General features: G+C 42.6%; 1 protein-coding gene across 4 annotated transcripts in view; it reads left to right on the forward strand.

Moving 5' to 3' along the window:
• The window catches only part of RPS6KA2 (ribosomal protein S6 kinase A2), a 183,039-nt gene that overhangs the window by 56,701 nt on the left and 105,331 nt on the right, over window positions 1-21,007 (forward strand). The window contains exon 1 of one of the 4 annotated variants that reach the window (XM_083434093.1): window positions 12,782-13,581. The exons of the other annotated variants lie outside the window; for them this stretch is intronic. Coding sequence (XP_083290219.1) covers window positions 13,483-13,581 — 99 coding nt within the window. The 5' untranslated portion in view covers window positions 12,782-13,482. Of the gene's footprint in view, window positions 1-12,781; window positions 13,582-21,007 lie in introns of those variants that run through there. 4 annotated transcript variants of the gene reach the window in all.

The raw sequence follows: 21,007 nt of genomic DNA on the forward strand, positions 1-21,007 counted from the left end.
TAACTTGTCATTACTGATTATTTGTGTTTTATTTTCTGGAAATAATAGCATTTATTTTTAACTTTATATTGATTTTATTAGTGTTGCACTGAAAATACTGTACCATGTAGATATGCTTATTAAAGAACATACTCATGTAGCAGACCTGAGTATTTTTATATTCCTTTTACTTTAAAAGCTGTATTTCATACATACACAACATAATTAGAGTTCAAAGTTGATGGTAAATATATGGTTAGTGACAGACTTAGTGATTAACGTGAGTCATTCACATTGAATTTTCAGTTTCAAGTTTGGTGCAGAAAAATCAAAGAATGTGAATTCACTGCATTGCCCCATTGAATAAAATTATCTGTTCAGTTTTTGGTTGCCATCTGAACAAGTTTACCCATGAATATTATGTATATTAATATACATAATATACATGTATATTAACATATCATATCATTTCCAATGCATTAAAATGAATATTCTCTTGTTTTAAATGAAAATTCTCTAATATTCTCATTAATCTAGGATATTCTCGAGAATATTCTCCAAAAGATTATTCTTGAGAATTTAACATCACTAAGCAGTAGTCTTGCTTTGCCTCTATCCTTGGTTTATGGTATATTAGTCACACAAATAGGTCTGAGGTGAGAGAGAGGAATGATGAAATGGCTGCTTATATCATAAAGGCAGAGGCAGCTCCCTAAATCAAAGGAAAATAGCAGTATTCTCTGGTGCAGTTCCTGGAAGAAAGGGGTATTCAGGAGTGCCCTCAGGTGAGCACTTTCCCAAATTAACTGGCACTTTCCATTCCCTCTCAGCTTTAAAGGTACCCCTCCTGCCCATCCGAGCAAATCAGTTCAGGGGAAGAAAATGGACAGGTTCGTTTGGCCATTATTAATAATATTGACAAATTGCATTGCTGCATAATATAAAGACAGCATATAATCATCGGCTGCAGTGCAACACAGTTTAAAGTGCTCTACAATGCAGTGGATTGTAGCTACGATCCTGGTCCCCCATACCTGAGAGTAAGCTTCATTGCATTCTGAGTAAATGTGGTTAGGACTGAGCTTATAAAAGGAAAAGAACTGGTGACCCCAAAAAGGAGACGATAGTATCAACTTGTTACTACCAGTAAAGGGTTCACATCATCTAGAGAATCAGTTCTTTTGCAGGTGCATCATAATTCCCCCCCCCCTCACCCCCAGCGTTTTATCAGTGCATATATGTGGATCAGTGACTCAGAAGGGGCGTAAAAATGAAAATGAATTGAAGGAACAGAAAGCCGCAACTCACAGTACATGCTCCAAATCCAGAGTTAACTTTCAAACTTCTCCTGAATTCTACTAGAGGATTTGAACAAAGGGCAGAGCAAACCACGGAGTGGAACGTGGGAAGTCTTCTCACCCCTATATCTTACAAGCTTTGATTAAAATTCTAACCTTTGCCATATAACATGGAAAAGGGGAAGTCCTCATACTATGTAGTAGCCGCCATATTGTTGTTTTAATGCTCTAGGCCAGGGGTATCCATTGTGATGCGCTCTAGCTGCTGTTGCACTCCAGCTTCCTTTCATCCCTGACCATTAGCCATATAGTCTGGGGCTGTTTGTAGTCTAACAACATCTGGAGGGCACCCCTACTCTAGACTAATGGAGATGAAGGCAGGCAGCAAACGAATTCTTGAAGTAGAGGAAGACAGCAAAGGTCGTAAGTGACTTTGTGGGTCGTAAGAATCAGGGCCGTCATGTCCAATAATACATGTTGCAACCAACTTCTGTTATATGCTGTCTGGAAAAATATGCTGTCTGGAAAACAGTAAAACAGTGTTTGCATTGTATTTATTATATATAACAATTCATGTTTTTAAGTTGTCAGATTTTTTAAGTGAAGCATTAAGGCTATGCATTGTGTTGAGTAACTTGAGGAATTAAGGCCTATGGGAAGTGCAGGATCAGGCAGCCAGCGATCTGCCATTAGATCCATGCATTTATTCCCCCCCCCCCCATGCTGTTCCCCTCACCCTGTTGCTTATGCAGTTAGTTATTATAATCTCTCCATCAACAGGTTTGTGGCATATTATTTTATAGCTATTAAGCAGCACACTTCCTGCTGAACTTAAACTTGATAATGCCTCAGTAGCAATTGCCTAGTGAATGGCAGGAGATATAGGACAACTTGCTATTTTTGTCTTAAGACTCACAATTTATCATTTTGTGATTGAAAGCCGTATTTTTTTTCCCACCCACTAGTACCGTATCTTAGGGGAGGGTTGTAGAAGGGGCGTGTGGGAAGCAAACCCACCAACATTTCACTCCGCTACTTCCAGAATCAGGAGAAATTGAGAGATTTGTCTTAGCTGCAGGGAAAATCGTGGGGCGGGGGGAGAGAGAGCAAGAGAGAGCAAGAGCCCCCTTCAGAGTTGGGGATTATGGGGGGTGGGACCTTACATTTTGTTCTGTTTTTTAATCTCACAGCCTATTCAATAAATGAAGGCAGGCACACTCAAGTCCATTAAATGAATGGCTTTAGGTGCACGTAACTCTACAAGAGTTCTTGCTGTGTCAAGATGGTTGCTAAAACTGTGCTCTTGATAAAGGATACCCCCACAAAAAACGGGCTTACAATAAATTGTATTTTGTAGCACCTGGAGTCCCCCCACCCCCACTTTTTGCACCTGTCTGCATAAGAATGGGATGTGAGACTACATAGAAATCAAGATAATTATTACTTGTTAGAGCCTAAGCCTCACTGGTATAAGCGAGACTTCCTTCCGAGTAAAACGGTTAGCATTAAACTGAAAAGCTGCCAGCGATGCTCACTCCTCTGATTAGATCAGAGGTTTTCAACTTTTGGGGTCCATGGCTCCCTTGACTAACTGCATTCTTTCTGCGGCACCCCTATGGGGCTCAGGAGCCCAGTTATGGCACCTGTTGCCTGCAGAGATGGCAGCCCCTCACACTTTCCAAACACCCTCCCTTGTGGAGTGTTCCCTCAGTCTGCTCTCTTCTCCCCTCTCTTTGGAAGTCCTCTGGGCAGCTGCAGCTGCCGCCCCTGGTCTCTGAACTGCCCCCTGCCCCAAAGAGATGTATCTTCTCACACAGGGGCCTAGGTAGCACCACCTGGCCAGCCCCAGAGGCACAATTCGCCTAGGGAGCTTGTAGTCAGAGCTGCTGCAACAAGTAGTGTGCAAGTCTTTGCGAGGCAGAGATGTGAGAGGGCATCAGAGGAAGGGAGGGAAGGAGAGAGGGACAGAGGCCAGGGTTGCCCACAGCACCCCTGACCATCATTCAAGGCACCCCAGGGCACACTGGCTGAAAACAGCTGGATTAGATATATTGGGGCTCCTCCAGAGAAACTACCTGTTTGCTGAACATTCATCCTGATTTAGAATCAGAATTGTAGAGTTGGAAGGAACCCTAAGGGTCATCTAGCCCAACCCCCTGCAGTGTAGGAAGCGCAGCTAACACAAAGTTTGTGCAGAGGTTCTATGGTGGTCTTCCATTCTTACTTGTTTGCAGGGCAGTTGTAGTACCGTGAACATTTATTACATGCTTGCAGGGTGTTTATACATCTTCCCATCAATTGTTTATTCATCCCACACTTTTCTGTGCATTTATCTGTCAGTCTGTTAACCGCAAAAAGTCTCTGTTTTTCAAGTGGATTTGTTGCACTAGGGCAGTGGAACACTTTTAAATGTGCAAACCTAAGTTTGTGATATTTTGCTGAATGCCTCCTGCAAAATAGTGACAGTCGGGAAGCATCCTTGGTTTGCGAGGATAATCATCTAATTACTAACTTGTCTCCTTGCAACAACCACTGTAGAAAAGGTTCCCCTAGAGATGTTGGGAATGCCTTCCTTTAGCAGCCAATTTACACCTATAAGGAACAGAGAGTTTGCTATTGCAAAATGCCACTCTCAGACTTGAAAGCCATCATGCCCTTCCTCTCCTTCCCCAGCCCTGCACACTTTAGTTCAAAGCCAACAGCTGTGTAAGGAAACAGCTCTTTCCTTTTGCCATTAGCCATTTGCTATATCATTCTCTTCTCTCAGTGGGTGTGGAGAAGCAGGGAGAAGCTGAACTTTCCAGTAGTAAAAACATCTGATTTGCACTGATGCTTTTGGGAACAAAGTTCAGAGGAGTAATGTTAGCATTTTCTTTTAAGGTATGCTTTTGTCAGTTTCTTTATTATAACCTGGTGGAAACATAACTGCTGATGATCACATACATTGTTAACATGCCATTTTGCTTTGCTATAAAGTGAAAGAAATCAAGATTATAAAGGCTTATATATAAGTTAGTAAGCAATAATTATATGGTGTCTGTTCTAGAGGTTTTGCTTGCATAGATATAGTGAAACACACACTCATAAGCTGTTACTTTTATAACTGACCATTGAAGGATTGTGTTTACCCTGAGACTACTCTGAAAGTAGTTGGTGTCCCGGCTAAACTGGAGCAGCTGTGAGTTTGCTGAAATATGTGAAAAGGCTGTTCTGTATTTGGCATTGTCCACAAACTAATTTAATTTAAATCCATTTGGCCACTTCCTTTCTTTTCCTTTCCATTAAGACAAGTTCGAAGACAATAACCCTTCTTGATCGAATGTTTGCAACTCAGGAAATATTAAACCCTAGATGTAAAGAAGTGTTTAGGTTTTGCTCCAAGGTATTAAACTGAAGAATTCACTTGCTTTTATCAGACAGTCCAAATGCAAGTGATGTACACTTTACTGAGAGCAAGTCACATCAATGTCAGTGTGAATTAGTGTGCTCAGAACTGCAGATTTATATCCTGATCCTATCCAGCTCAGGCTATGTAGACATTGGCAGCTTACCGCACAGTAAGGTTGCTTCCCCCCATTGAATATTAAATCACATACCGGGGGTGGGGGTAGAATATCTTCACCCAATGAACGTTACCTGTTTGGTTTCCATGCCCCTGCAACTCCCCCAATTTCTTTCCGATGGAACTGATATCTATGCATGCCCTACCATGTGCAATGACTGTCTCAGATATGCATACCCCATGTTAACTGTGGCTTATGTTTTCAAATTGGATGGAAGATGGTTTGAGGGGAAACACACCAAAGAGCAGTATTTCTCAAGAAACTACAGGATAGATATGGATTGTGGCTTACATTGTGTGTACACAGCTTCAAACACCAGTAGTGGGTGTACCCTGGAGCCAGAATAAATGCCACTGTGTGCATGGTCTTAGCAGTGAGACATTTCAATAGGTAATGTAGATTACATTTTGCAGCCTTAATCTTATGGTGATTATTTTTGAGCCAAATTTTATCCCAAAATATTAGGCAGGTGTTCCTCAGAGTTAAAAAAATAAAACAAAAAAGCTAACTTGAACACTGTACAATAAATTCTGCAGTACAAAAATGTAGTGTGTGTATGTTGAAATTAAACCATGCTTAATTAAGAAAGGAAAATATGCCATTTTGTGAACGAAGAAGCTGCCATAGAAACCCGAACCGTATAACAGGTAGGTCAGGCAGTGTTTTCCTAGTCAGTTGGCAACCTACTCCTGAGTACGTTGGTAAACAGAAGCATTCTAACTCTTGAATGCAATATTCTTCCTGTTGGTAATTTCTAATGTATACAATGAATTATGCTATAGAGCAGCTACCTTCATCCTGCTTCTCTACTGCATCTACTACTGCTTTTATTGTTGTTTTCACAGTGCAACAAGGTAGGATAAAACTCTGCAGCAAAGTCAACATTGCATCTCTATTGCCAGAAGAAACGATGCAAAAAACCTCACACTGCACATGATCTACGTACTTATTTAAAGTTACACTGTCTAATGGTTGCACAAATCAAATTTTTGTTCCACCTGTGAAATTACCAAGGGTATACTTAATTCATCGGAAAAGATGTCAGAGACTGTCAAAAACTCAATGTGGTTTCCTGTCAGGTCTTTCCACACTAGTACAATGCTAGGCAAAGTAATCAGACACCAGGTTTTTTTTAATATTCTGCTCTATATTCTTTCCAATCTATTTCTCCAGCTAGTTGGATGATGAGGCAGACATGTAGCAGATGTTGAAATCTCCTCTGTGCTTTATTGAATCAAAAAAATATATATAAGTCCTTTCTAAGTGGACAGAAATAGGTCTGTGATAAATTGAATAAATTGGAGCATATGTGGTTATCATGGTTACTTGAGATGGGTATGGAGACTGTTGACTGATTGGATTTCAACTACCACAATCCCTTTTAAAATCTCCTACCCATTTAGAACCCCAGATTGTCAGAACATGTTTTTTCCCCCTACTATCTATCTAAGGACAGATGGATGAAGGTGGTTTTTTAAAATCGCCAAATATATTACTAATATTTGATAATTAAGACCACAGAGCTCCCAAAAGAAGATAATTCTCCTGCAAGTCTCAGATGAGGAGACCGGAGGGAGGGGGTGCCATTCAATACATTAACATTGATCTTAGAAGCCTAATAATAATAATAATAATAATAATAATAATAATTTATTATTTATACCCCGCCCATCTGGCTGGGCTTCCCCAGCCACTCTGGGTGGCTTCCCAAAAAAATATTAAAATACTATAGTCTGATTTGGGTCAGTTGACTCCCCTGCCTCCAGCAGGCTCTTGTGCCCCAGTGTTGAAGAGTGTCCCCCATCTTTCGAGCCTACATTTCAAAGGACTGCGCCTTATTTGAAGGCATCCTATATTTGACGTGTTGCCAAGCAGCAGCAATGCACTCCCCCTGGAAGTGAAATGAGGGAGGGGGAGACAAGGTCAGGGTGGACCAGCAGAGCCAATCCAGTGCACCTGCCAGCACACCTCTGTAGCCCCAAGCTCACTGTCACCTCTTCTGGGAGGCTAGTGCTGCAGCTCCATCCCACCAGGTAAGCTGCTCCTGCTGTCTGGTCCAAGTCCAGTTTAATGAACCTTAAGGAGGGAGACCCAGGGGGCTGGATGTTGCCCATTAGCAGGTAGCACCCTGACAGCAGACTAAGCAGGCACAGCAGACTAAGCATGGGTCACAGGTTTCCCCATGATTGTGAGTTGTATGATTTTCTATTTACATTTTAGTCTCAATTTACTCATGTAAATTAGCATGTGTAAATTTTATTGAAATCTGCATTCTCTTTTGTCACCTTTTTTTTTTTTTTTTTTTAGAGGGGATGGAGAGCAGGACATACAAATGGATGATGGTGCCAGGACGGGGCATTTCCGTTTGTGAACTGCTTTGAATCAAGTTGTCTTAGGTTCCAATCCATAAATAATAGGGGGAAAGATCTTAAGTAAGTGTATATGATGTTCCTACTCCTTGGTGTCGTGCCAGTCTGGCAGGTGCATTACAGAGCAGAATAAGGATCTGCGTGTGGGCACTTCTAACGTAGTAGTTCCTGCATCTACAGTATATATCAAACTGACAGTTTTATGAGCGAGGCACTCTGTGTAACCAAAACGGAAATATGGATACGCCTAAGGGCTGCCTCCACAAGTGATTTATCTGCAGTAACTACGTAGCATGAATAGTGATGGCCAGGAACTTGGATGGCATGGGGGGGAAAATTAGACAAATTTGTGGCAAATAAGACTATCAATGGCTACTCAGGTATCAGAAGCTGCATGCCTCTGAATATTCATTCATAGTTGGAAATCACATGTGGGAAGAGTTTCAGGTTGGCCACTGTCAGAACAGGATGCTGAATTAGATGGGCATTTGGCCTGATCTGGTAGGGCTCTGCTAAAATATCACCTGCGGCATCAGCATCTGTTTCCCTAAAGAATTATTCCTCATAACTTCTCTGATAAGTGAGCCTCAGCCTACAGATGACTTACAAATAAGTATCTGCCTCTTCCTCTTCCTCATCTCTTTTTTTATGTCCTGTCTATCAGGCTGTACCACGTACGATCCAATCTTATGCATGTATACTTGGAACTAAGGATTGTGGCCTAAACTCCAATGCACTGTGGTAGGATAATTTTTAATGCTTAATAATAATCAAACAGGTAAATTTGTGCTCTTGTTATCATCTGCCAAAAAATGCTTAAGGCAGGGCTTATGTGGGTGGAAAGTGGCTTTTAAATATCCCTTTAAAGTTTAATTTAGGGCATTTTGTTTTTTAAGAGGCTGGGAAAGCAATGTATATTGTTCCTGCAATGGCAAACCATCAGCCTCTCTCTGAGCCATTGGGGATCTGCTTTTCACAGGCTCCTGAATGTGTATGGAGAGCCTATGTGGCCTATATGGCATTATGGAGAGGAAGGGTGGGATATAAATTCAATAAATTATTGTTACATCTAAATTTTTGCAAATGATCTTTGAGTAAGTAACATGAGGCTCTCCACTTTTGAATCCTGAGAACCAATTGTTATTCCTTGCCTTAAATCACAAACATCTCAAGGCAACTTACATCAACATAACAAAGGCATACAATAAGACTTAAACAGAGTAAAGGTGATAATATATACATATCCAAAAGTTAAATCACCCACAGTCTTTCTTTCTTTGCTGGGCCAGTACTGAAAAGACCCTCCCTCCTTCTTGTAGCCACCCCTTGTACTATAGCAATGCAGTTCTCAGCCAGAGCACACTCTTAGGATATGTGCACCCTTCTCTGCTTGTAGCAGAGGGAGAATTTCCCCCTGCAACCCATAATAATTCATGCTCGTCCTCAGCATGCTTTGTTCAATCTAGATTGATTGTAGATCCTCCTTGCCTGACAAGTAGTTGGGCATGGTTGCTTGGTATGTGTTTGAAAATGCTTCCCTTTATAAGATCACACATTTGAAAACCCTCCTTTTGTGATCTTGGTGTTCGTCCAACAACAATGTCATTGGGCAGATGTGGATACACCCCTCCATTGCCAGGACCACATACATCTGCTTTCAAATGGACACACTGCAGGGCAATGTAGAATTGATCTGCGAGAAGGTTTTATTTTGGGGATGAAACCAGTTTGTCAATAAGCTCTTCTCAGGGGCAAAAAATATGCAATAGATCTATATTGTTTATGGACTACATGGAAAAAACAAATAGTTTCCGTTTTTTTCAAGAAAAATGTGTCATGTGTACAGAGTCTTAAGTGTGCCTTTGGGCACACAGTGGATATCTGCCTAGGACTGGGGCATGCCTAGAAGGAGCAAACCTGACATGTTTCCATACTGGCCATGCCACTCTAGGTCTTCTGGCTCTCCTCTTTTCTCCTCTGACCCTACAGATACTCATGAGCACATCTGAGCCTCAGTCTGATTGTGTAAACAGGTTCTAATAATGCACTATAGAATGGCATTTCCTTCTGCTTCTTTCTACTGCATTGTACACACTACCATGTGTGTGTGCTTTCTATCATTTTTAGCCATGTTTTCTAGTTCAGTAAGATGTTAAAATTGCTTATGGCTCTTCCAGGTTTTGTTCCATCAGGAAATTGTTCTCTATTTCTCCATTCTGTTCCTTAATACTAATATCACATGTGACTGTACAGACCCTTGCAAACACCACCAGATAAAATGCTAAGAAGTTTTATTTATTAGAAGATTTGCACATGGTGCTTTATTAATAGCGTTATTAATTATAGCTATCCATCAAATGGTAGTCTTTATAGCCAATATTTTCCTGATTGATTAAGACTACACCCAATATTTTTGATGGAAAAAGTTACCACTTTCAACAACTTTTGCTAATCAGCTTCCCCTCACTCTGTGATTGATTTCAACCCTTGACATCAGCCATGGAGACAGGGTGTGGTGCCAATCAATGGAGTTGTGACATTCTCCAAAGATGAGAACTTCCTTGAACATACATGTCTTATTCCAAGCGAACACAAATCGACGAAAGCTCCTGTTTGGTTTTGCAGGCGTTATCTTTGATTTCCCCCTATTCTGCTTGGAGAAACATAAAACTGGTCAGCCTGTAGCTCTAGAGTTTTTCATTAGTTTACTTTAGAAACAATCGCCCATCTGGAATGGTCATCCTGAGGTCACTTTTATTAGGAATCTTAAATCCCACATTACATTGAAGGCTTCAACGGAGGTAGGAGAATGCCCAGAACAACTTTCCTGTTGAAAACAGGACTCTAACAATGGAGTTCTGATGCAAAAGGAAGCTCTCCATGGCATAGTGTGCCAGGCTGAGCTAAATGACCATACGCTGAAGCTATTGCTGGATGCTGCCCATTGACTTGCAGGGGTCAGCACTGTTCTAGGACTACTAAACAAATTGCCTTCTGCTGCACAATCTTGAGAAAGGCATCGTTCATCATATCGTGCTGTAAGTTGTTTATTGCTGAATACAAACTTCCTGGATTCTATTGCACAGGCACTCACAGTGGTTGTCTTCTAATGATTTTGATGAATTGTAATCAAAAATCTTTATAGGGATATCAGAAACTACTTATGCTGAACCCTGCCACTGGTCCATCTAGCCTAAGGTCACCAGATGTTCCTGTTTCCTGGGGACAGTCCCCGGATTTACAAATCATTCCCTATACAAAATCCATTGAGGTTGAAAAGTGTCCCCGGATTCATTGAAAAAAATCTGGTAACCTTAATCTAGCCCAGTATCTTCAACACTGGCTGTAAGCAGCTTTCCTGAATTTCAGATAGATCTTTCCAAGTCCTACCTGGAGATGCTAGGGACTGAACTTTCTATATGCCAAGTACATGCTCTGTAACCAAGCGGTAGCTGTTCCCCAGAAGCCACACTGCTCTGTACTAAAATTGCCAGCATGTTATTTACCCCTGACCCCCCCCCCTGTCCCCTCTCCTTCTGTGGTGGTAGAAGTTCCTCTGAGGGGAGTCAATTAATTAGTTACTAACATGAATCCCTAATCTCAGTTTTTTGCAATGTAAATTGCTCCAATCATTGTTTGTCTGTAACTACATTGAAGCAATTTCCAATTTAATTTATTTTTGGCTTGTCCCTGTTTATTGGAACCCTGTTGATTGGAACCCCATCACATATGCCTTGGGTATATTTTATTGTCTGCAAATAAAGTCTGTGTAGGACTTGCTGGGATATAAAACAGTCTTCATCCTCCTTCATAGGCAGAATCTTCAAATTTACAATTTCCATTTTTTGTATTATATTTGTATTCAGTCATAAATCACACCAGATTTGCCAGATCAAAATAATAGTAGCAGCAGCTTCAAAGGTGTACATTAATAATAATAATAATTGCAAAACAATGGACGGTTTTAAATTGTATGGGATCAAAGACTGTAGTGCCTCTCTGACCACAAAGAGGCATTAAAACTACTGTTTCAACAGCTGGAGCCAGTTTGTCCAGGAATTCTTTAACAAGACTTAGTTGTGATTCCTGTATTGCAGGGGGTCAACCTGGATGACCCCTGTAGATGACTCTACAATCTCATGATTCTAAGACAGGATGGACACGTGCTGTTGTCCAAACACTTTAACCATGCCCTCAAGTGAGGTAATGAGGAATTGACCCAAGAAGATGCTAATTACATATGAAGATATTTCTTGTGTGCACACATTCTAGTACAGTAAGTGGTGCATGAATATGATGGACAAGAAGTGGGAGTTGTATTGGGGTTTCATGAGACTAGAACTTATAATATCTTTCTGTCTTTTCTTATATTTCTGGCTGGGTGGCAAATGGCAGTTGACCAGCATAATCAGCTGAGACAACAAAGAGGAGTGCCTATAGGTGTCATAAGACATAATTAGCAACTTTCACACAGGATTGATTCCTCTTTTTAAGGCTGAATGATTGGTGGCTGTGGCCTCTGGGAACTATCTTCAGCGTTGTGTTGTCATCTACATGTATCTGACCATCCCAACTGAGTCATAAATAAGTCATCAGAGAAATTCAGTGTCAGTGTGGGAAGGAGGCATCTCCATATTGTAACCTTTTAGCCTGGAGACGGAATATTAGCAAGAGGGAGGTGCAATATTAGTTTGGTGGAACAAATGTGGGGAAGAACTTTGGAAATTTTAAAACATTAAAGAAATTCCCTACCCCTTCAGCTAAGATAGACAGAAATGTTCCCATGAGGAAATGCCAGCATAGGCTTCCAGAAGAAGAAAAAGAAACCTTCAAGTTCCCCATTCAGTGGAGTGGCCATTTTGGCAACTGTTACTGCTGGATTACGGAAACTGTGGCCCTGCAGACTCCAGCTCCCATGAGCCTCAGCCAGCATGACCAGTGGTCGGAGAGGATGTAAATTAGAATCCCAGGACATCTGGAGGGCCACAGGGTCCCCTTCTTTGCAACAGCAACAGCTCTTTGGTGATACCAGTGCTCATTTAGACATTGAATGTCGCAAGAACACAATAGCAGCAATGTTTTATAATTTATGTACCTGACTCATTTCAGAGCTTGGTCCTTCGGATGCAAATGTCAGCTGGCCCCCCAAGTGTTGCTCTTCCACCCAAACCCTTTGGGCACTCCTTTGCATTTTTAACATCCCTTTAATATCACTGCCATGCAGACTATCAGGATGATTAAAGAGGATGGCTTTTAAGTGCCTCTAAGTGCATTTAAGGTGAAACTGTGGTTCTGAAAAGTCAAGGTGGTGGTATGCAGCTGGTGAGTACTGGAATGTCAGCTTGTATGTAGAGATCAGATGGAATCTTTTAGTTCTGTAGCAAGACAAATGAAGAAATCTGATGTTTCAAGGTCTTGAGTGTTCTCTCTAAAACTGAACCATTTTTTTTTTCTTTGTGGGGGTTGGTTGAAACTCTAGAAAAGTCATAAAGGAGGAAAGACATTCACAGCAGCAGTTAGAAATAAAGGCTTGGGAAGCTGCATCTCTTCTGCAGCAGCCTGATGTGACTGACTGACTGACTGATTGACTGACTGACAGGAGAAATCTCCCAGGAGAATCTCCTTTGTCGAGCAGCTCATCTCTTCCCAAATCGGACCAGGATAATTATAGCTCTCCCTCGCTCTGCTGCAGTTTGCAAGCAGCTTAGGGCGGGAGTGCAGCAGGGCGCCTGCTTCCACCGCGCGATCCGGGAGAGCCAGGAAATTGACAAAAGACCAAGAGGACAACTAATAGGCACATTTAATATTTATCTCCCATCTGCAAGGGCTGGGGATTTGGAGCTTATAATGCGGGCAGCAAGAGCCCGGCTCCGATTGGACGTAGTAGCGGGACCGAAGGCGAGGGAGGGGCGCGAAGAGGCGGCGAGTTGGGCTCGCAGTTGCAGCGAGGAAATGTAAACACCGGCGGCGGAGGCGGAGCGAAAAAGGCGCTTCATCTGCTCCGGGCAGCGAGCCGCGGGCGGCGGGGGCGCTTCTGGAGATGCGCCTCGGAGGGGCTTAGCTCTCTATCTCTCTCTCTCTCCCCGGGACTGGATGAATCCCCGAAGGGAGCTCCCTTCTCCTGGCTGCCCAAGCGAGGAAGGCTCGCCCTCCGCTTCTCCTCCTCGGATGGATCTAACGCGGGAGTGTGCCGGGCTGCTGCCCTAGCCGCGCGCGGCCACTGCGGCTCCTCGGTCGGCTCCGCTGCCTGCTGCCCTTCCAGACGCCGGGGCAATGGAAATGAGCATGAAGAAGTTCACAGTGCGCAGGTTCTTCTCGGTCTACCTCCGCAAGAAGTCTCGCTCCAAGAGCTCGAGTCTCAGTAGATTTGAGGTAACCAAAAAATAATAATACCCGGCACGGTCTTAACTTCACCGGCGTCTGACCGAATCCTCGATGTTCCAAGTTCCAAAAGATAGTTTTCTCTCTCTCTCTTTCCCTCTTGGGCTCATTGCTGCGGAATTTGCTAGTGACGTTGCTGGTGCAAGAGTCTTAGGACAAGGGGAAAATTGTGTGGTTTTAAAAAATGGTTTCATTTGTTTATCAAAAGTAATTTCACTTTCCAGCTGAAGGGTGGAAGGTGGTGTTGGGGAATGTTAGAACCAACGAAGTAGACCCCATGGGGAAACCATTTTCTCAGTTTTACAACTGTTTCCCTAAAGGTGTGGTCTCTTACTTATTTTATTCCACCCTCCTTCCAAGGAGCTCAGGGGAGCACACGTAGTTCTCCTGCCCTGCCCCCAAGTAATCTTCACAACAACCTTGTGAGGTAGGTTAGGCTGGGAGTGGCCCAAGGTCACCCAGTGAGCTTCGTGGCCCAGTGGAAAGCTGAATTGAGTTCTCCCCAGTCCTGCTTCCAGACTTTTAACCACTCGCTCTGTTCCCACGGTGCTGCAGTTTTAGCCTGTCTACAGATAGCTGTCCCCTCAAGACCTCTCTTATTTGTGCATGGTAAGGCTAAGGTAGGTTTGTGCTTCAGGCGGAAATAAATAAGACTTCTGTGGAATTTGGAAGCCTTCCGAGTCCAGTAGCAGGCAGCATCTCCATCCTTTTGGGTCATGTCAGTCTTTGAAGCCAGTGGTGCATCTGTTCATTTTGCAACTAGTGTAAGCTGGTGCAAGAGATTGTAAAGATTGCTAAGACCCAGTTTCACATACATTAGCACAAACGGCATAAAAAATCTACAGCACAAAGCCCAGGAGTAAATCCTACGGAGTAAGAACCCAAGTAGAGTATGCACAGGATTGCAGCTGGACAAGACATGCCAGTACATGCCTACTGACATGCCAGTACATGCCTCAGCAAGTTCAGTTGAACTTTCTCCCAGGTAAAGATAAGTGTACAGTGGTACCTCGGGTTAAGAACTTAATTTATTCTGGAGGTCGGTTCTTAACCTGAAACTGTTCTTAACCTGAGGTACCACTTTAGCTAATGGGGCCTCCCACCACTGCCGCGCCGCTGCGTGAATTCTGTTCTCATCCTGAAGCAAAGTTCTTAACCCGAGGTACTATTTCTGGGTTAGCAGAGTCTGTAACCTGAAGTGTCTGTAACCCGAGGTATCATTGTATCTTAAACAGGGTTGTGGCTTTAAAAAGGTTTTCTGCTCTGCTTTTCCAATTCCTCTCTCTTGATCCCAACTACTGCAACTGAGAGTTTTGCTAAGGAACTGTGTTTGATTCTGTGGAGGTGTTCCTTGCTCATGGTCGCACTGTTTGAAAATGGATTTTCTTTTGCTGGTCTCTATAAGCTGTGGGTTAAACCACAGAGCCTAGTACTTGCCAGTCAGAAGGTCGGTGGTTCAAATCCCCACGACGGGGTGAGCTCCTGTTGCTCGGTCCCTGCTCCTGTCAACCTAGCAGTTCGAAAGCATGTCAAAGTGCAAGTAGATAAATAGGTACCGCCCCGGCAGGAAAGTAATCGGCGTTTCTGTGTGCTGCTCTGGTTCTCCAGAAGCGGCTTAGTCATGCTGGCCACATGACCTGGAAGCTGTACGCCGGCTCCCTTGGCCAATAAAGCAAGATGAGCACCGCAACCTCAGAGTCAGTCACGACTGGGCCTAATGGTCAGGGTTCCCTTTACCTTTACCTTTATAAGCTGGCAGCCTTGATAAGTACCTGCATTCAGACAATGCAGTACTGCATTACCTCTGAGAAGAAACTATTCTTCCAAGAGAGAAGTGAACCTTCAAGAGGAGGGGGGCGGGAAATGTTTAAGGGGAATTAAGAGCTAAAGGAAGTGGGAACACTGAAATTTTCTGTGTTGGGGTGGATCAGATTTCTCTGTTCTTTCTTGATGCTGCTTTCTGGCTCTCCACTTAGAACAATATATCTGCATTTTAAAAGCAATTGAAATACAACATAAAACAAAGGATTGCTAAAGTTAAGGCAGGGAAAGCCCACCCCTAGTGGTCAGTATTGAACAAAAAGATCTTTTAACAACATTAAATAATGTAAAACTATTTTCAGAACAAGCAGAATGTGTACCTTTTAATTTTTGCTGATCTTAGCAATGCTGGCATGCTTCATAGTTAAAATTGCAAAAGGTGCCTTAGGGAAACCATGACCATCCACACCTTCCTTCGCTGTCAAGGCGCACGTACGTCTTTGCCCCAGTTGGACAGCTGCTTGATGGAGTTGATGCCAAGTAAATGCCAGCAATTTTCAGAAGTGGACATCTTCTGAGAAGGCTACCATATGGATTCAGGGCAAGTGAATGGCAATTGGTCATCTATTTTAGCACCCGGTAGGGTTCAAGAGGTGAATGAATGAATCTGTTTATTATGGTCACTGACCAGAGATGTTCAAGAGGTGATTTTTTTAAAAAGAAAAAGGTGCAAGAATTATTTCTATTTGACTGTGTTACTTAGGAATACTTTGTTACAATAGTATTTAATGTTTTTGTTGTCACCTGATTGTGGCAGTGGATTCCTCACCCTCCACTGAGGTGGCTCCAATACTCTCAGTTGTTTTTATAGTAATGTGGGATAGAAATATTGGGAACGGAGAAGCAATGTGTTTAATAATAATAATAATTTAGTTGTACCCTGCCCATCTGGCTGGGTTTCCCCAGCCACTCTGGGTGGCTCCCAACCAAATATTAAAAACACAATACATCATTAAACATTAAAAACATCCCTAAACCGGGCTGCCTTCAGATGTCTTTTGAAAGTCAGATAGTTGCTTATTTCCTTGACATCTCATGGGAGGGTGTTCCACAGGACAGGCGCCACTGCCGAGAAGGCCCTCTGCCTAGTTCCCTGTAACCTCACTTCTCACAGTGAGGGAACCGCCAGAAGGCCCTCGGCGCCTACAATTCTTTGTAGGAAAAAAGTTCCATGTTCAAATGGGGCTTAGTTATGAGAAGACATGTGTGTCTAATATTACTTATAGTTTAGTTACTAGGTGGCACTGAACTTAATTGTATTTGTTCCTGAGATCATCCTACATATGTGAGGACTGGACAGTAGTTAATGTAACACTAGTTTTGTTTTGGTTTTTTTAAGATTGGAGGGGGGGGGGGTAGAAATTACAGTCCAGTTAGCTTAATGTCTGTTCTGGCAAAAATGTCTGGAAATCATTATTAAAGATAGGCTGAGTGGATAGGTGATAAAATGGCAAATGCAATTCAATTGCAAACATGTGCAAAGTGATACATGTTGAGGCAATGAATCCCAATTCCACGCATAAGCTCATGGGGTCTGAACTTGGTGTGTCTTGACCAGGAGTGAGTCCTTGGGATTGTAGTGGGTAGTTCTATGAAGATGTTGACCCAGTGTGCTTCAGCTGTGATAAGGGCAGATTCCATGGTAAGGATTATTAGGAAAGGAATTGAAATTAAATCTGCCACTATCATAATGCTGCTATACAAATCTGTAGTGCAGCCACATTTGGAATACTGTCTACATGCAGGAGTGCCCAAACTTTTTTCAATGAGCGCCAGATTTGATTAAGTGAACATGCGTGAGGCCCGACCAAAGTTGTTGAGCTTTAGGATTGAAGTTGCTGAACTTTTTTTAGGATTTTACCCCAGGCCATATACTGCCACGGGGACCAGATTAGGCCCCCGAAACGGACTTTGGACATGTGTGGTCTACAGTTCTGGTTGCCTCATCTCGAAAAGGATATTGTTGAGTTGGAAAAGGTTCAGAAAAGGGCAACCAACTTGATCAAGGGGGTGGTGCGACTCCCCTGTGAGGAAAGGTTGCAGTGTTTGGTACTTTTTAGTTTAGAGAAAACACAAGAAAGAGGTGACATAATAAAAAGTTTACAAAATTATGCATGGCATGGAGAATGTGGATGGAGAAAGGTTTTTCATAGTGCTAGAGCTTATGGGCATCCAGTGAAGCTGAATGTTGGAAGATTCAGGACAGATGAAAGAAACTACTTCACACCGCACATAGTTAAAACAATTGAATTTGCTCCCAACTTGGATCACATCAGAAGAGGGTTAGAGAAACGCATGGAGGATAGGGCTATCAATGGCTACTAGCCACAATGGCTCTCTTCTTTTTCCACAATTGCCTTTGAATGCGAGTTGCTGGGGATTGCAGGTGGGGAAAGCGAGGTCGTGCTCTGTTTCTGCTTGTGTGTTTCCTATAGGCACCTGGTTGGTCACTGTAAGAACAGGATGTTGGACTAGATGGACCTTTGGCCTGATCCTGCAGGGCTTGTCTTATGTTCTTTTTGAGTAGAGTTGGGAGTTTCCTCTTGCTGTTCTGTTCTTGTTTAAGAGACAATGAAGCTCTTGTCTAGCTTCCTGAATGGTGTTCTCTGTAAGCCTTCTGTGACATGGTGTCAGAAGTCTAAGTTTTAAACCTACGGATTCCAAACCAGGCAAAGAAAATGGAATTGTTCCATGCACCAAGACTCCTCAGCTTTCATGATCCTGAGGCATGGGCTGAATGGAAAGAAAGAGTTGCTTTAGCCTAGCTGCAAAAAGAGTGAAAAATAGTGCAAGTGCGTTCCATCCTTTATGGTATGGGGAAAGAAGCCAGCAACATTTATAAATCATTTTCCTTTGCTGAAGAGGGACACAAACACAAGAAGGAGAGTCTTCTGTCCAAGTCTGATGCCCTTTCCTGAAAGGAATGTCGTTTATGAGAAGCCTACTTCTATCATTGGGTTCAGAATCCTGGAGAAACTTGGTTCATTTGATAGGGTCCTGCATGAACAAACCGAACGCTAAGAGATGGCTGTTTTAAAAAAAGAAGAATACATTTCAGATTGATTGATGTTTGGAATTCTAGACCAAGGGCTTCCTGGAAGAATGCAGTTAATCAGAGAGCATAGCCCTTCACAAAGCTACATAGACAGCAAGGAAATGGCAGTTGATCAAAACTCAATAGGAAGCAGAGGCAGCTTGGGAGTGACTTGGAAAAGATTATTTCTCCACTCCAAAACATTAGAAGCAGTTGCACCTGCCATTTTGAAATGGATATTTTACTCCTTCTGTCTCTGCAAAAGCATCATAAGTGGGAGCCTCAAAACAGCAGTCTGGCCATTTTAAGTACCGGTGGTGATGGTGATGGGGAGGATTGCATCCTTTGTTTGTTGGTTAGTCTGTTAAATTCATATCCCACTCTTCCTCCCAAAGGAGCCCAGGGCACACAAGCAATATAACAGTGAAAGCATTTAAAAACAATTCCAAAACAGATGCACACTGGGAAAGATCTTCACTTAGAAGGCTTGTTGAAAGAGGAAGGTATTGGTGCTGAAAAGACAAGAGAGTGACTTTCAGACAGCATGCACAAGTTGTGGAGAAGTTCAAGGCATTGTGTGGTGGTGGTGGTGGGGGGTTGACCAACAAGAGAAGTACAGTGCAGGGAATATTGAAAAATAGGTCAATTTGGCACTCTGTGTCATACCCAAATAGTGCAAGAAGTAACCGCTACACTGGACAGGTATTTTTTATTAGGCTTTGTATTTTGTAAAGACTCTGACCCTCCATAGAGAATAAACTTTACAATTTGTGAGACAACAGTTAATTCCAAAATGTGTTCAGGAGTTGGTGCCATGGTTATTTCAAAAGATTCTGGAACTCTTGCATGAGGCAGAAACTGTTTTACGCAGCCCAACAGGTATACTGTTCTGTCTTGTATTCTTTGCTGTGTTTAGGGAAGCTTTTAATGTTTAATAGATTATTGCATTTTAATATTCTGTTGGAAGTTGCCCACAGTGGCTGGAGAAACCCAGCCAGATGGGTGTGGCATAAATAAATTATTATTATTAAATTATTATATTATTGTTATTACTTATTATTATTAATAATAATTATGAATTATTATTATGAAGAGAAGCAGGTCACGTTCACCATGTGTGTGATTTGAGAGCATAGCCTGCATGATTTCCTCAGTCATGGAGTAGCTGCCTGGATGAGACTAATGAAAACATTGGGAGAAGTAGAGGACTTCAGAGACAGTGGTCAGCTAAAAAAGTGATATTGTTTTAAGACCTGATGTCAAATCGTATGGTGTTCAGACATCATACAGAGTCCCTACTCCATTGGTAGGCAAACTAAGGCCCGGGGGCTGGATCCGGCCCAATCACCTTCTAAATCTGGCTCATGGACGGTCCTGAAATCAACATGTTTTTCATGAGTAGAATGTGTCCTTTTATTTAAAATGCATCTCTGGGTTATTTGTGGGGCACAGGAATTCGTTCATTTCCCCCCCTCCAAAATATAGTCTGGCCCCCCACAAGGTCTGTGGACAGTGGACCGGCCCCCTGCTGAAAAAGTTTGCTTGTCAAACTGTTTGCAAAATGCAACTATTTTTCCTTCTGCCTACCTCATCACCTGCTCAAATTCTGTCCTTCCCTTCTCAAACTCTGGCCTTTTGCCTCTGCTATCTCTCTCTCTCTCTTATCTCAGGGAGAGGCTTTCTCTATTTGCTGTCCAGCCCAGAGAGTCTTGGTTAATGACCTTCTTAATGGGACATAACTCATTTTTTGTGCTCTTTTAATGGTGCATCTCTCCAGGCAGCCAGCCTGGCTTAGAAAACAAAACAAAAAACCACATGGTTTATTTTTAACATGCTAAATTGAATGTCTGGCACCTTCTCTTAATTCTAACATTTACTAAATCTAGGACACATGGTTGTCTTGGACCCACAAACTCTGGCATCCAAAGTCTATAACAATATTTTCCAAATTGGAAGTCTTAAGCAGACTTAACCAGAGCATTAAATTGGCTACTACTTTGTGGGAGATTTGTTTTCAATGCATCCTACTTAGAATCACACAGGTGCCTCTGAATTTTTTCAAATGAAGGTGGCGGAACTGCTTAGATACATAAAAGGAGTTATTGGGCCATGCCCAGCACCACAACTCCATTGGCAGAAGTTCAGTGTGTGCAACAGAACTTCTTCCTCTTCTGTCCCCTCCAGCCACCCTGCACACCCCCAGAATTGGCTTTGAAAGATTGTGAGACCATCGGGAGTGGATTTTGATGGTGCACAGTGGGAGGAGAGGAAACAGAAGCCCAGTGGCACCAGTGGATCTCCACTGGCACAGGATAGGAAACAACCCATTGTCTTCATGGACTTCATCCTAATAATTGGCTTGCCAGTGGAAGAAGATAACCAAGCTCATAGCAGGGCGAGGAATTGAGAAACAGTTCTGAATTCTAGGAAATCGTGTTATTCTTCCAAGTCAATGAGTCAGGGGGAATAAAAGAAACTAAACTTCCAGAGTTCATGTTGGAACACCTTAGAGTGCAAGAACAGTGTTAGAAGCAGCCTTTGGTTTTAACATCTATGGTTCTT

This window comes from Podarcis tiliguerta, assembly GCF_965153285.1.
Source record: "Podarcis tiliguerta genome assembly, chromosome: 3".
Lineage (NCBI taxonomy): Eukaryota > Metazoa > Chordata > Lepidosauria > Squamata > Lacertidae > Podarcis > Podarcis tiliguerta.